Source organism: Mesoplodon densirostris, chromosome 8 (genome assembly GCF_025265405.1).
Source record: "Mesoplodon densirostris isolate mMesDen1 chromosome 8, mMesDen1 primary haplotype, whole genome shotgun sequence".
Classification (NCBI taxonomy): Eukaryota; Metazoa; Chordata; class Mammalia; order Artiodactyla; family Ziphiidae; genus Mesoplodon; species Mesoplodon densirostris.
In genome coordinates this window covers 12,038,128-12,051,976 of record NC_082668.1, presented here as the reverse complement: position 1 = coordinate 12,051,976, position 13,849 = coordinate 12,038,128, and the positions used below count along the sequence as shown (strand labels likewise).

Sequence of the window (13,849 nt, the reverse complement as noted above, 5' to 3'; positions counted from 1 at the left end):
CTTAAATGAACAATTCCAAGCTACTATCACACTGACACTGAGCCAGTAGGAAAATGCCATGATCCCATTACTTCCTGCCAATTCTCCCATCTTCTGCTTGCCTGTTTTATCCAAATAATGTCCATGAAAGGGATGCTCTGGGGCACTTAGCTATCACACAATTCTTGCTGACCAAAATATAGCATTCCTCCTAGAGATAATCTCCACTTCTGAACTCTCAGAAATATTGATCTAGTCTTATAAAAATGTGAGAGAGAAATGCCTCCAAACTCACTGAAGTTAAGGACGCCAAGAATGATCCTTACCCGAGGTCCTGGAAACCCAGGAATACCTTTCTCTCCTTTTGTCCCAATACCGGGTTCCCCCTTAAAGAGATGACACTTTTAGAGGAGTTCAAGCAACAGTATTTCAGCAATACGAATGCAAAAACAGAACGAGAAATAAAAATTATTGCCAGCAGCTTAAAGAAAACAGCTACTTTGGAAATAGTCTTCCTCCAGAATTATGATGAAATATTGAAAAGTTCTAGTAACATATCAGCATTTAAAGCATTTAAAGTGATAATAACCATGTAAAAATTTTTAAATTAAGATAGCACATCATACAATTTTTTAAGTTCTTTAAATAAATTACCTTGGGTCCTGGTGGTCCGGGAGGTCCAATGATCCCAGGCGTTCCTTTAATACCCTAAAAATCACAATGAATATAATCTGGCTTACCGGCTTTATTCAACATACTGAGTTCCATCTCTTTAAGAAATTACCTCTTTCAACAGCCATTCTCCTAATTTTTTAATACGGGGTTACTCTTCAACTGTCGGTAATAAGCAACTAAGATCCAAGCGCACCTTTGAACCTGACACTCTTCAGGAAGCCAGTTCTGTGTAAGAGGTGTAGCGTTGTGCGGTGTGGGATAGCAGAGCGGTGGGGGGAGCCACCATGGAACCAGGGCGGCAGATGCAAGCTGGGAATGCGGCCACTGAGGGGAGAGGCTCATTTTGAAACTGAATCCAGTAATTGAAAACTGACAAGAGAATGTGCGCATGGCATCAGTAACATCAGTGCTGGAGGGTGACAAAGGAATTAATATTTGCCAAGAGTCTATTACATGCTCAGTTCTATGCATCTGTCACCTTTCAATTATCAAAGCATCAGATCCATATGTAACATCTAAAGGACAGCTGGATTTCCAGTGGTATTTTCAGCGACCCTATCAAAGACATGAATGGGGGACTACATCCTGCAGGACATGTCACAGTTTAGCAGCCCAAGCTAGGTCTGCCACTCAACAGCTGGGTAAACTTGAGAACACTGGTAACCTTTCCAAGTCTCACTTTTTCAACTCTGTATAATGGAGCTAATAATAGTACCAACCTGTAAAGTTTACCTTGGGGTCAAGGCAGCATTGCATGTAGGTGCTCAGCTCTTCGCTGGCACGGGATCATGTTCAGAAAATGTTGGCTATGACTACTTTACCAAAGTAACATATGGATTGAGAATTACCTTTTCTCCTTTATAGAGACCAGAATCAGGTGGCTGCACCAGAAGGGTGGGTCCTGGAGAACCCTGTTGGCCAACCTCACCCTTTAAAAAAAATCAAGATAATAAGAATTTCATATTAACTTTATTTTGAAATAAAAATTGAAACTAAGAAGACTTTCACCCATATATTGTGGTATAATGCTTACAAGCCTGTATGTCATGGATTTAAAATAAAAATCATGGCAAATACATAATGTAATTTTAAATGTTTATTGTCTTTCATAAATAATACATACTTACTGTTAAAAATGAATTGAAAAAATAAAAGTGATCCATAATCCTACCATCCAGAGATAATCTCTATTAAAACTTTGGTACAGTTCTTTGTGGTGTGTGTGTGCTTGTATGTATGTGTGGGTATATAACTGTGTATACACACATGTATACATATACATATGTCTACATATACACATATGTGCATAATATGCATGTGTGCATACATGTATATGTGACTAAATGGTGTGTTAAACATAATTTGAAACTCTAATAGAAGACTCTTATTCAAAAAGACACATACACCCCAACGTTCATTGCAGCACTATTTACAATAGGCAGGTCACGGAAGCAACCTAAAGGCCCATCATCAACAGATGAATGGATAAAGAAGATGTGGTACATGTACACAATGGAATATTACTCAGCCATAAAAAGGAATGATATTGGGTCATTTGCAGAGACGTGGATGGACCTAGAGACTGTCATACAGAGTGAAGTAAGTCAGAAAGAGAAAAACAAATACCATACATTAACGCATATATGTGGAATCTAGAAAAATGGTACAGATGAACCTGTCTGCAAGGCAGAAATAGAGACACAGATGTGGAGAACAAATGTATGGACACCAAGTGGGGAAAAGGGGGGTGGGATGAATTGGGAGTTTGGAATTGACATATATAAACTAATATGTATAAAATAGATAACTACGGGCTTCCCTGGTGGCGCAGTGGTTGAGAGTCCACCTGCCGATGCAGGGGACACGGGTTCGTGCCCAGATCCCGGAAGATCCCACATGCCGCGGAGCGGCTGGGCCCGCGAGCCATGGCCGCGGAGCCTGTGTGTCCGGAGCCTGTGCTCCGCAACGGGAGAGACCACAGCAGTGAGAGGCCCGCGTACAGCAAAAAAAAAAAAAAAATAGATAACTAATGAGAACCTGCTATATAGCACGGGGAATTCTACTCAGTGCTCTGCGGTGACCTAAATGGGAAGGAAATCCAAAAAAGAGGTAATATATGTATACCTATAGCTGATTCATTTTGCTGTACAGCAGAAACTAACACAACATTGTAAAGCAACTATACCCCAATAAAAAATATATATATAATGAAAGTAACACTATATAATAATAAACATAATTTAAATGTAGAATATAGTTTATATTTTTATATTTTATTAAAATTTTAAATCATTTAATATATTTTACAACACTATTTTTTGCCCATTTTCCTATCATATTGGGTGGGCCAAAAGGTTCGTTCATTTTTTTCCAGAAGATGGCTCTAGTAGCACTTAGTTGTCTTTAACTTCATTCGAGACAATTTTGTTAGATTGTATGTGACAGGTGTCATATCAGTGTCATTTAAAAAAGACATCAAAATTGGTGAATTTTTGTGTAGCCATTTTAATATTGAAGATGGAAGAAAAAAAGTAACATTTTCGGCATATTATGCTTTAAAAGGTAAAAACGCAACTGAAACACACAAAAAGATTCGTGCAGTATATGGAGAAGGTGCTGTGACTGATTGAACGTGTCGAAAGTGGTTTGCAAAGTTTCGTGCTGGAGATTTCTCACTGGATGATGCTCCATGGTCGGGTAGACCAACTGAAGTTGATACGATCAAATTAAAACAATAATTGAGAACTATCAACATTATACCACGCCGGAGATGGCCGACATACTCAAAATATCCACATCAAGCATCGAAAATCATTTGCACCAGTCTTGGTTATGTGAATCGCTTTGATGTTTGGGTTCCACGTAAGCGAAAAAAACCTTCTTGACCATATTTCCACATGCTATTCCCTATTGAAACATAATGAAATAGTTCTGTTTTTAAAACAAATTGTGACAGGCCATGAAAAGTGGATACCGTACAACAATGTGGAATGGAAGAACTCATGGGGCAAGCGAAATGAACCACCACCAACCACACCAAAGGCCGGTCTTCATCCAGAGAAGGTGATGTTGTGTATATGGTGGGATTGGAAGGGAGTCCACTATTATGAGCTCCTTCCAGAAAACCAAACGGTTAATTCCAACAAGTACTGCTCCCAATTAGACCAACTGAAAGTGGCACTCGACGAAGAGCGTCCAGAAGTAGTCAACAGAAAATGCATAATCTTCCATCAGGATAATGCAAGACCGCATGTTTCTTTGATGACCAGGCAAAAACTGTTACAGCTTGGCCGGGAAGTTCTGATTCACCCGTCGTATTCAGCAGGCATTGCACCTTTGGATTTCCATTTATTTCAGTCTTTACAAAATTCTCTTAATGGAAAAAATTTCAATTCCCTGGAAGACTGTAAAAGGCACCTGGAACAGTTCTTTGCTCAAAAAGATAAAATGTTTTGAGAAGATGGAATGATGAAGTTGCCTGAAAAATGGCAGAAGGTAGTGGTACAAAAGGGTGAATACGTTGTTCAATAAAGTTCTTGGTGAAAATGAAAAATGTGTCTTTTATTTTTACTTAAAACCGAAGGCACTTTTTGGCCAACCCAGTAAGTACTAGAACCTGGAATTTCCCCACATCATGACGTCTTCCAGTATATTTTTGGCAAGCGTGTTAAATGGCGGTACCATAAATTTCCCAACCACACTGGAACTCCATGAGAGCGGAGATCAGATCTGTCTCGCTAAATCCCCAAACCAAGCACCAATCCTAGCCTGGCACAGGGTAGATGCTCAATATCTATTTACCCACAGTTGTTGAAAGAGCCCCTTACCAACTCTTAAGCATTCAGATTGTTTCCAGATGAGCTGCCACCTTAAAGCACTTTTCTAAAGTTTATCCTTACTTAGTTTTGTGTTTCAGCAGAAAGGACTATGGGTGTGAGGGGTGGATGGTGTGTTGCTCAATGCTTTGGGTCACAGTTCTTCATACTTTTATTTATGTGTGAAGTTTAGGACTCTGATGAAATTTGGCAAGTTAAGCTAAACAAATCCGTAATTAAACAAATTGTTACCCCGGATATATTATCAGAAATAGTCCATGTCTTTGGGCTAGGGGGAAGCGTGTTATATAAATTAAATTGAATTTACTGTTAGGTTTTGTCAGAACTGTGATTTTATAGTCAAGGGTAATGGTGTCATAATAATTCAGCAAAGACAAATTCTCAGCCATAAAGCTGGACAGTGACGAGAGAATGAACACAAGTTAAGTGGTAATCAGAACGGTCTCCTCGACCCGGGTAGCCCATACATTTTAACATCTGCTCCTCCATGCAAAAGGGAGTTCTTACCGGGTCTCCCATTTGCCCCTTTACTCCCACGCCAGGATTACCCTGGAAAAGAAAAGAAAAAGGAAACTAATTGCTTTGGAATATTAAAAAGTAATTACAAGTAATAAGACTTCTGGTTAAGCAATTTGTTGAAGGGTATTTATTAAATAGCTCGGGAATTCTAAAAAGAGGGAAGACATGATTCTGACAAATATTAGTGGTCACTTATCTCATGGTACATGGACTTCATTTGTGTATCTTATTCATGGCCGCCTACCTTCAAACCTGGACTCCCAGGAGGGCCTGGAGGTCCCTAAATCAACAGCAAAAACACACAAATCAGTTATCAGTGATGGAGATCAGACTGTGCCCTTATTGGATGTCCCAAGCTCCTCTTTAGGAAGCACTTCATTTTGAAACACACATGATGGACTTCCTCCCATGGCTGGGCTGCTTGTCCCTCCCACCCCGCTCCTGCCCCCCACCTCCAGGGACCCGTGCTTCAGGAGGGAGTCACGTTCATAATGGTGGGTGTTGGCTGATTCATCAGGTGATAATCTCGAAAAGAACTCATCTCTGCCTGAATTGCCCAAGACTGCAATTCTGCTTTCTTTTGCTTGATTTAAATATCAAGTCAGGGCTTTTAGAGAGATAGAATCAGCAGTGCTGTACTTACTGCTAACCCTGACTCTCCTGGATATCCCATTGGGCCTGCTGGTCCTCTCGCTCCCCTTGAGCCCTAAACATGAGAAAAATCAGTAAATTCGTTACCAAAAACCATAATCATCGTCCATGGGAGAGCTGCATGTAATCCCAGGCAGATAAAGACCTCCGGAGAAATCACAGTCCCGGCCACACCTGCCCTGCTGCGTCATCTTGGACAGTAGCTTTGACACAGCTGGGAAAAGGGCACAGAGCTGGCAGGCAGTAGCACTCTGGTGGGTGTGACTAACTCCTACATTTGGGATTAAGACCCAGAGATCAATCTACTTATTCATAAATAAATCTTGTAGTAGCAAAAGTAGAGAACAAAGAAACCTTGTTACTTCTAAATTCCATATATGTTATAAATTTAATATACATCAAAATGCTTTTACAATATTAATATTACTTAGCATTAAATAAATTAAAATATTAATGTAGTTATACTCTAATATATCCTTTCAACGTGCCCTGTAAGATCCATTTGAATAGAAATGTCCCCAATACAAGATCAAGGCAATTCAGCCATAAACAATTTTCCACAACATGTTAAGTTACAGCATAATAACACACAAATTCACAAGGAAAGGTTATAGTTGGGCAGTTCTAGAAGTATGGAGAAAGGGGCTCTGTTCTCCCAATCACCCTGCCCATGTCAAATGATTTGAGAGTGTGCAATGGCATTACTCTCTCCTAGAGAATGAATTGGTATTTATTTTAACAGTGACACCAAGGTATCTCATTGATAACGTAAAACTGAGCTTCCAGAGTAGTAAGGAAAAACCAACCTGGGAAAGTAATCCTGTCAACAGCCAGAAGTTACCAAACAAAATTACAGGTGAATCATTAGGAGGCAAAATTGCTTTCAGTTATAATCTTGTGAATATGGATGAATTGGAAAGACAAATATAATCATTGAATCACAAATTCCAGGAACATGAAGATAGGCAAAATATTAAACATAATACACAATTACTGATTCAGCAAGCAAAATCATTTTCACTGGACATATATTATTTAGGTAGTTTCTAAGCGGAATTATCTTCCTAAATATTAAGCGACTATAGCTACCCAAGCAATACCAAATGATCATTGCAAGATAGAAGAGAAAGGTAAGCCGGAGCTTGCTGAGATTCAAGGGCGGCTCTGTGGGCCCGGGACCTGTGCAGTCACATAGGGCCTCATGCTTGATTTAATGCTCTGCTGTCACCATCTTAAAATTTGTAATAATTTTTGAACAAGAGACCTACATTTTCATTTTGCACCAGGTGGGCCCTGCAAATTAGGTAGCTGGTCCTGCTGAGATGCAAACTAGTGGAGACCATAGGCTATTTGAGGAGCAAACAGAAGCGCACGACCTGCCCAGGAGACTTACTGGTAAGCCGGGAGGTCCTGGGTCCCCTCTGTCACCCTGCAATAGTATCAGTACACTGCATTAGAAGAGCAACACCATTTCCCTAAAACACACAACATAAAAGTAAAAACACACACACAGGACTTATTTGGACTGTCTGTGCAGTTTGTTCAGTTTTTCAGTGTTGAAAAGACAGCTGTGGAAGGGCTCTATGGAGGTGCTTTTCTGTCTCCATTCTTAAGCCCTGAATTCTACTTCTACTCAGCTGAAACCAGGGAAAGATTGTTGGAGTCGTGAGGACATGGAATCAAGATGAGATTTCTTCTTTCAGTTTAAAATGTTCTAAAGAAAAAAACAAAGCTCTAAATTCTCGATCCAGTGGTCCCATTTCATCAGTTTAACTGTCTGTCATCTGATTGGCAGACCTTTCCTCCCTTAATTAGCACCTTGTTATCACCCAGGAGCAGATGTAAAGGGAATTCCTGTGGAAACCCTCTCTGCCACTGTGCACATCTACCGCTTTGTGACTCGACTCTACCCTGAGAGTCTACTCACTTTAAAGGATCAAGGGGTGTATATTCTCTGGAATACAGACTCTTTCTTTTTTTTTCCAAAATGTAAAATATACCGCAAAATATACATATGATAAAATTTAACATTTTAACCTTTTTTAAATGTACAGTTCTGTGGCATTAAATACATTCATCATGTTGTGCAACCATGTTGCGCTTCCATTGTCCAAACTTTTTCATTTCCTCATGGAAACCCTGTATCCATTGAATACTAGCCCTCCATTCCCCCTTCCCCAGCCCCTGGCAAGCACCACCTACTTTCTGTCTCTATGAATTTGACTACTCTAGGGACCTCATCTAAGTGGAATCACACATTTTCTGTCCTTTTGTGACCAGCTTATTACACTCAGCATAATGACCTCAGGGCTCAACCATGTTGTAGCATGCTTTAGAATTCCCTGACTTTTTAAGGCTGAATAATATTGTGTTGTATGTGCGTATGTACTACACTCTGTTCACCCATTCATCAGTAGGTAGACACTTGGGTTGCTTCCACCTTTTGGCTATTGTGAATAGGCTGCTATGAATATGGGTGTACAGATATCTGTTTGAGTCCCTGCCTTCATTTTTGGGAGAACATATCTAGAAGTAGAATAGCTGGGTCATAGGGTAATTCCACATTTAAGTTTTTGAGCAATCACCCTACCATTTTCCAGAGCAGCTACACCATTTTACATTCCCGCCAGCAATGCACAAGGGTCCCAACTCTTCCACATAATTACTAACACATTATTTTGTTTTTCTTTTTCTTTTTTTTAATAATAATCATCCAGGGCCTCCCTGGTGGCGCAAGTGGTTGAGAGTCCGCCTGCCGATGCAGGGGATACGGGTTCGTGCCCCGGTCTGGGAGGATCCCATATGCCGCGGAGCGGCTGGGCCCGTGAGCCATGGCCGCTGAGCCTGTGCGTCCGGAGCCTGCGCGTCCGGAGCCTGTGCTCCGCAACGGGGGAGGCCACAACAGTGAGAGGCCCGCATACCGCAAAAAAAAAAAAAAAAAAAAAAATAATAATCATCCAAATGGGTATGAAGTGGATATAGGCTCTAAAAACCATTGTTTCTCCAAGGTTATTGATCTGCATGCCACTTTCATTAGGGATCCTCTGTTTCTCTTTAAGATGAGGAATTCTCTATATTCATCTCCCTTTCTGTCTCGTCTGTTCTTTCTTGCACAATTACCAAAAAATACCCACCATAACTAATATTGTACTGTACATTATACTTTACAATACATGGCAGTATAAACTATTATAACAGATCATCAGCAGTGAGGGGAAGGCAGGGTAGATACTAATCTCCTTTCACAAATAAGGAAAATGAGGCTCAGAGAGGTTGAGGGGGTTGCTTAAAGTCACAGTAGTAGGTAAGGGTCAGTTCACTTCTTCCAATACATCATACTGGTTCCTAGAATGACCCTGTTTTTGATGCTAAGTTTATGAATGTATCATTTAAGAAGCTATAAATAGAAGCATAGTGCTTGCTGTCTAACAAGTAAGAATAGGCACAGAGGCTATAAACAAATATTGTAAGCTCACTTAAGGGATCACCACTCAGGTGTGGCCACTCCAGGTGGCACAGAACTTGGAATCTGACAGAGGCAATCTAGGACTACTTTTATCTAATTATTGTAGAATATCTTTCCTTAAGAGAAATGACCATGTCTTGAAAATGTACTGTATGTATCTCTCCTCTTGAGTTTATTATATCTAGTGATCTCCTTCTGCTCATCCATGGCTACTCAGATTAGAGAGATGCAGTGGTCATTCAAGAGTTTACTTCTGAATATTTGTACATCATTCTCTGTGAAAAACACAAAAGCATTTCATTTGCTTAGGATAGTGCTATCAGGTTTCTACAATTTTCAAGTTCAACAGTGGTGACTTCTATCATCATCAATGGTAAGTATTAATATCACAATATTTTAACTACAAAGTAATTAATGATTCTCAGCTGGAAGTGATTTTTCCCCCAGGAGACATCTGGTAATGTCTGGAGATATTGTTTGGGTGTGGGGGTGGTCAGGGGGGTGTTACTGGCATCTAATGGGTAGACGCCAGGGAAACTGTTCAACACCCTACAATACACAGGTCAGCCTCCATGACAAATGATTAACTGGCCCAAAATATCAATAGTGCCGAGGCTGAAAAACCCTGAAATAAATTTATTCATTGCAACTCTGCGAGAATCATAGGGAGGGAGGGGAATTTTGCAGCCAGAGAAGCTAAAGCCAAGTGCCTTCACACAAGAAGTATGCGTCATCCCAGAGGGTCAGGGTAATGATCAAAACCAGTGTCCTCAGAGACATTTTAAAGGAAATCTCAGTCCATGTGTTTTCTGCATGGGTTTACTTATACAGAAAAAAAAATTGTTTTTTTTTCCTTTTTTTTTATTAGTTTCTGCTTTATAACAAAGTGAATCCGTCATACATATACATCTGTTCCCACATCCCTTCCCTCCTGCGTCTCCCTCCCTCCCACCCTCCCCATCCCACCCCTCCAGGTGGTCATAAAGCACCGAGCCGATCTCCCTGTGCTAGCGGCTGCTTCCCACTATCTATCTACCCTACGTTTGGTACTGTATATATGTCCATGCCTCTCTTTTGCTTCGTCACAGCTTACCCTTCCCCCTCCCCATATCCTCAAGTCCATTCTCAAGTAGGTCTGTGTCTTTATTCCTGTTTTACTCCTAGGTTCTTCATGACATTTTTTTTCTTAAATTCCATATATATGTGTTAGCATACGGTATTTGTCTTTCTCTTTCTGACTTACTTCACTCTGTATGACAGACTCTAGGTCTATCCACCTCATTACAAATAGCTCAGTTTTGTTTCTTTTTATGGCTGAGTAATATTCCATTGTATATATGTGCCACATCTTCTTTATCCATTCATCCGATGATGGACACTTAGGTTGTTTCCATCTCCGGGCTATTGTGAATAGAGTTGCTATGAACATTTTGGTACATGTCTCTTTTTGAATTATGGTTTTCTCAGGGTATATGCCTAGTAGTGGGATTGCTGGGTCATATGGTAGTTCTATTTGTAGTTTTTTAAGGAACCTCCATACTGTTCTCCATAGTGGCTGTACCAATTCACATTCCCACCAGCAGTGCAAGAGTGTTCCCTTTTCTCCACACCCTCTCCAGCATTTATTGTAAAAAAATTGTTTTAAACCCACCCTGATTGTAAAGCTTACCTGAATACCTTTAATGACACCTACAATGAACACTGAATTTCCTTTTTCTCCTTTTTTCCCAAGAAGGCCCTGAAAATAAAATATTCACTTTAAGAGAGGAAAAGTGCATATCACTATTTCTGTATTTTCTTTTGCAAGTAAAATATTACTCACCAATAAAATTACCATTATAATCATATTTCACTAGTGGAGATTTCTTTATTCTCATTTTTATTATCATCCTAAAGTTGTCATATATACTTATTTAATATTTGGTTAAGATCTACTGAAGAATCTCCTAAGACAGAATATCTACTAATATATTTATAAATATATTACATATTTATATATATTATAAATATGTAATATATTTATATAGGTTATATATAATACTAATACATTTATAGCTGTTTACTAATTATTCAGCAGGAAAATTGCACTTTTCTTCACAATATAATGCACATAATACTTGTATTATACTTATAAGTAAACAATTTTGCACTTGTCAGTTAATAATTTATGCCCTAGAAACGGCAAAAAAATTATTTTATCCATTTAAGTATTTGTATTCAAAACAGGGCCTAGTTATCCGTTGTAAGATTAACTTTAAAAAAAACATAACATGTTCCTTTTAGAAGGTTTTTATACACAGCTGCAAGTTTGTTTACTTAGAGTAATTTTTAAAAGTGAATGAAATACCTCAATGTACTTTCTCCCCAAAGTTTTCCTACTTAATATCTTAATACATCTTAACTTGGTTACCATATGAAAATTCTACCATCTTCATGTATCAGGTTCCTGTGAAGGACATGCAGATTTCAAAGTTAATCTGTCTTAGGAGCGTGCTTGACTTTGCTTCCAATGGGAGATACTAAACAGTTTTGTGGTAAATTACATCAACGCTTTCCTTGAGAAATGAGATTTGCCTACACAAGCAACTGTTGCTTTGCACAGTCCCAATACGTGTGAGTTTCAGTTCCACAAATAAATTACATCACACCAGTCCTCCAACCAACTGGTTCAAATTTCAGTTACTGCTGTGTATTAATTAACTGAGTCACTGCATAAAGCACAAACGTCACTGCTGGCTCACTGGTCCACAGATCACTACATAAGTAATATGTGACTCATGATCACCAACTGATCATATCACTCCTTTCAAAGTCTATCAGTGACTGGTCACTAACATCTGTTAGTTCACACACAGACAACGAAGTATGTAGCCGTGTTGCCCCTTGTCTCCCAGTGATAAACCCAAAGGACATTTCATAAAAACAAATCACTGAAAGAGAGGATTGCCAAGAAAGATGAAAATTAAGTGAGGAAGTGAAAACTGCTAATAGTGGAGGTGAAATTCAAATAGAATGTTAAGTGGAATTAGGGAAGGAACAGATATTGTGGGAATGTTGTCACTGCTCTCATTCAAGCCAGAGGGACTTAGGAAGGCAAACTTATCAACATAAAAGAGGGAAGTGGTTGTGACCAAAAGGATGAAGATGTGCCAGAGGGAGTGACACAGGCAGAAGAACTTCACGTTAAAGAAACTCTCAGAGATATTTCACCACACTGGACGCTGGTCCAAGCTTAGAGAAGAGTATGACATTCACCAAAGCATAGAAAACACATTCACTTCATGTCCTAAGTTATGGGACCAGAAGACAGCAAACACAGTTCAAACTACCTTGATAAGTTTTTACAAAGAAAGAAAACCCTTTAATTTTCAATGTTCCTAATGCTTTAGATTACAACGTACTAAATAAATATTAGTTTAATTTTTTTCTACATATATTTATGATGTTTTAACAAAATATCTTAAAGGTCATGGAACGATAGTAATTTTCCCATTGGATGTAAAGGCTGCTTTGTGTGCCTTCAGATTGCATGCCATTCTTAACATCTCACACTGTGTGCAAAGTGAGCACTGCCCATATAAGAAACCGGTCAAGGGAAAGAAAATTGCTTTGCAAAGAGATCATTATGACAAACTTCAGTACTGTGGTCAGTACTACATGCTGTGTTCAAGCTAAAATCGAGAACCCTGCTCTCCTGAATGTTCATGGATGCTCAGTAGAATAAGGCATGATCCAATTTGAAGATCTTAAGAGACGTGCATTCACCAGACTGCACTTGAGCCTTCAAGGGGGCTGAGTCTGAAAATAAAGAGTGGTTGAGAAGCTTAACAATGGGAGTTGGTTGTTACTGGGTACCACAAGAAAAATGTGAATATGGAAATTCTTTTTTGAGTTTTGTGTTCAGATCGATCATTTCTACTACGATCTGGAACAAAAGAAAAACTCACAGAAGAAAGCAAGATGATTGTGGTGGTGATGAGAAAACCTTTTAGAAGGAATCTCAGGAAATGATATTTAATTAAAGAAATGGAAAGGCTGAAAAACAGTCACAGAAAATCAGCTTTGAAAGGGTAAATTATCTCTAGTCTTTATTTAAGTGAGAAAAGAGGAAAAGAAAGAGAAAGGAGATATAAGTAGTAGAGGAAAGGGCAGTTCTTGCTGAAGTTATGTTTAAATAAAAGTCCAAATTTTTGAAGGAAAAATAAAAAAACTAAGAGCTGTAAAGTTAAGTGTTGGATATTGTCAGCTGTTTCTGGACCTCCATTCCAAATCTCTTCCTTTTATCTTTTTTGCATTACAGGAGCTAGAAAGCTAAAAACTACATTTCCCAGACTGCTTTGCAGCTGGGTGTGAAGTAGGTTCCACCTGGGAGATGTACTTATGAGATTTGGGAGGCAGAATTGAGGAAGACATCCCCTTCGGGTACTGCTGATGCTGCCAAGCAGGAAGTTAGAAACTTGAGTGTTTGCTGGTGTCTCGACATTCAGAAGAGCGGCCAGTGGCTGAGGTGCAATAGAAGCTTCTGATGTCTGAATCTCAGCTAAGTGTGAGCCCTTGAAATCAGTAGTCCCATAGTGACCCTGGAGTTTCAATCCTCCAACCATAATAATAAGTGCCAAATTCCTGCTATTAAATTCCTCTCGGGCTTCCCTGGTGGCGCAGTGGTTGAGAGTCTGCCTGCCGATGCAGGAGACACGGGTTCGTGCCCCGGTCCGGGAAGATC

General features: G+C 39.4%; 1 protein-coding gene across 1 annotated transcript in view; it reads right to left on the bottom strand.

The window, feature by feature from the left end:
• Window positions 1-13,849, bottom strand: part of COL4A4 (collagen type IV alpha 4 chain) — a 122,940-nt gene that overhangs the window by 78,918 nt on the left and 30,173 nt on the right. The window contains exons 7-14 of the mRNA XM_060105923.1: window positions 10,796-10,864; window positions 7,054-7,089; window positions 5,653-5,715; window positions 5,254-5,289; window positions 4,998-5,039; window positions 1,503-1,583; window positions 634-687; window positions 306-365 (exon numbers count right to left, since the gene is read on the bottom strand). Of these exons, the coding sequence (XP_059961906.1) occupies window positions 306-365; window positions 634-687; window positions 1,503-1,583; window positions 4,998-5,039; window positions 5,254-5,289; window positions 5,653-5,715; window positions 7,054-7,089; window positions 10,796-10,864 (441 nt within the window). The remainder of the gene's footprint in view (window positions 1-305; window positions 366-633; window positions 688-1,502; window positions 1,584-4,997; window positions 5,040-5,253; window positions 5,290-5,652; window positions 5,716-7,053; window positions 7,090-10,795; window positions 10,865-13,849) is intronic.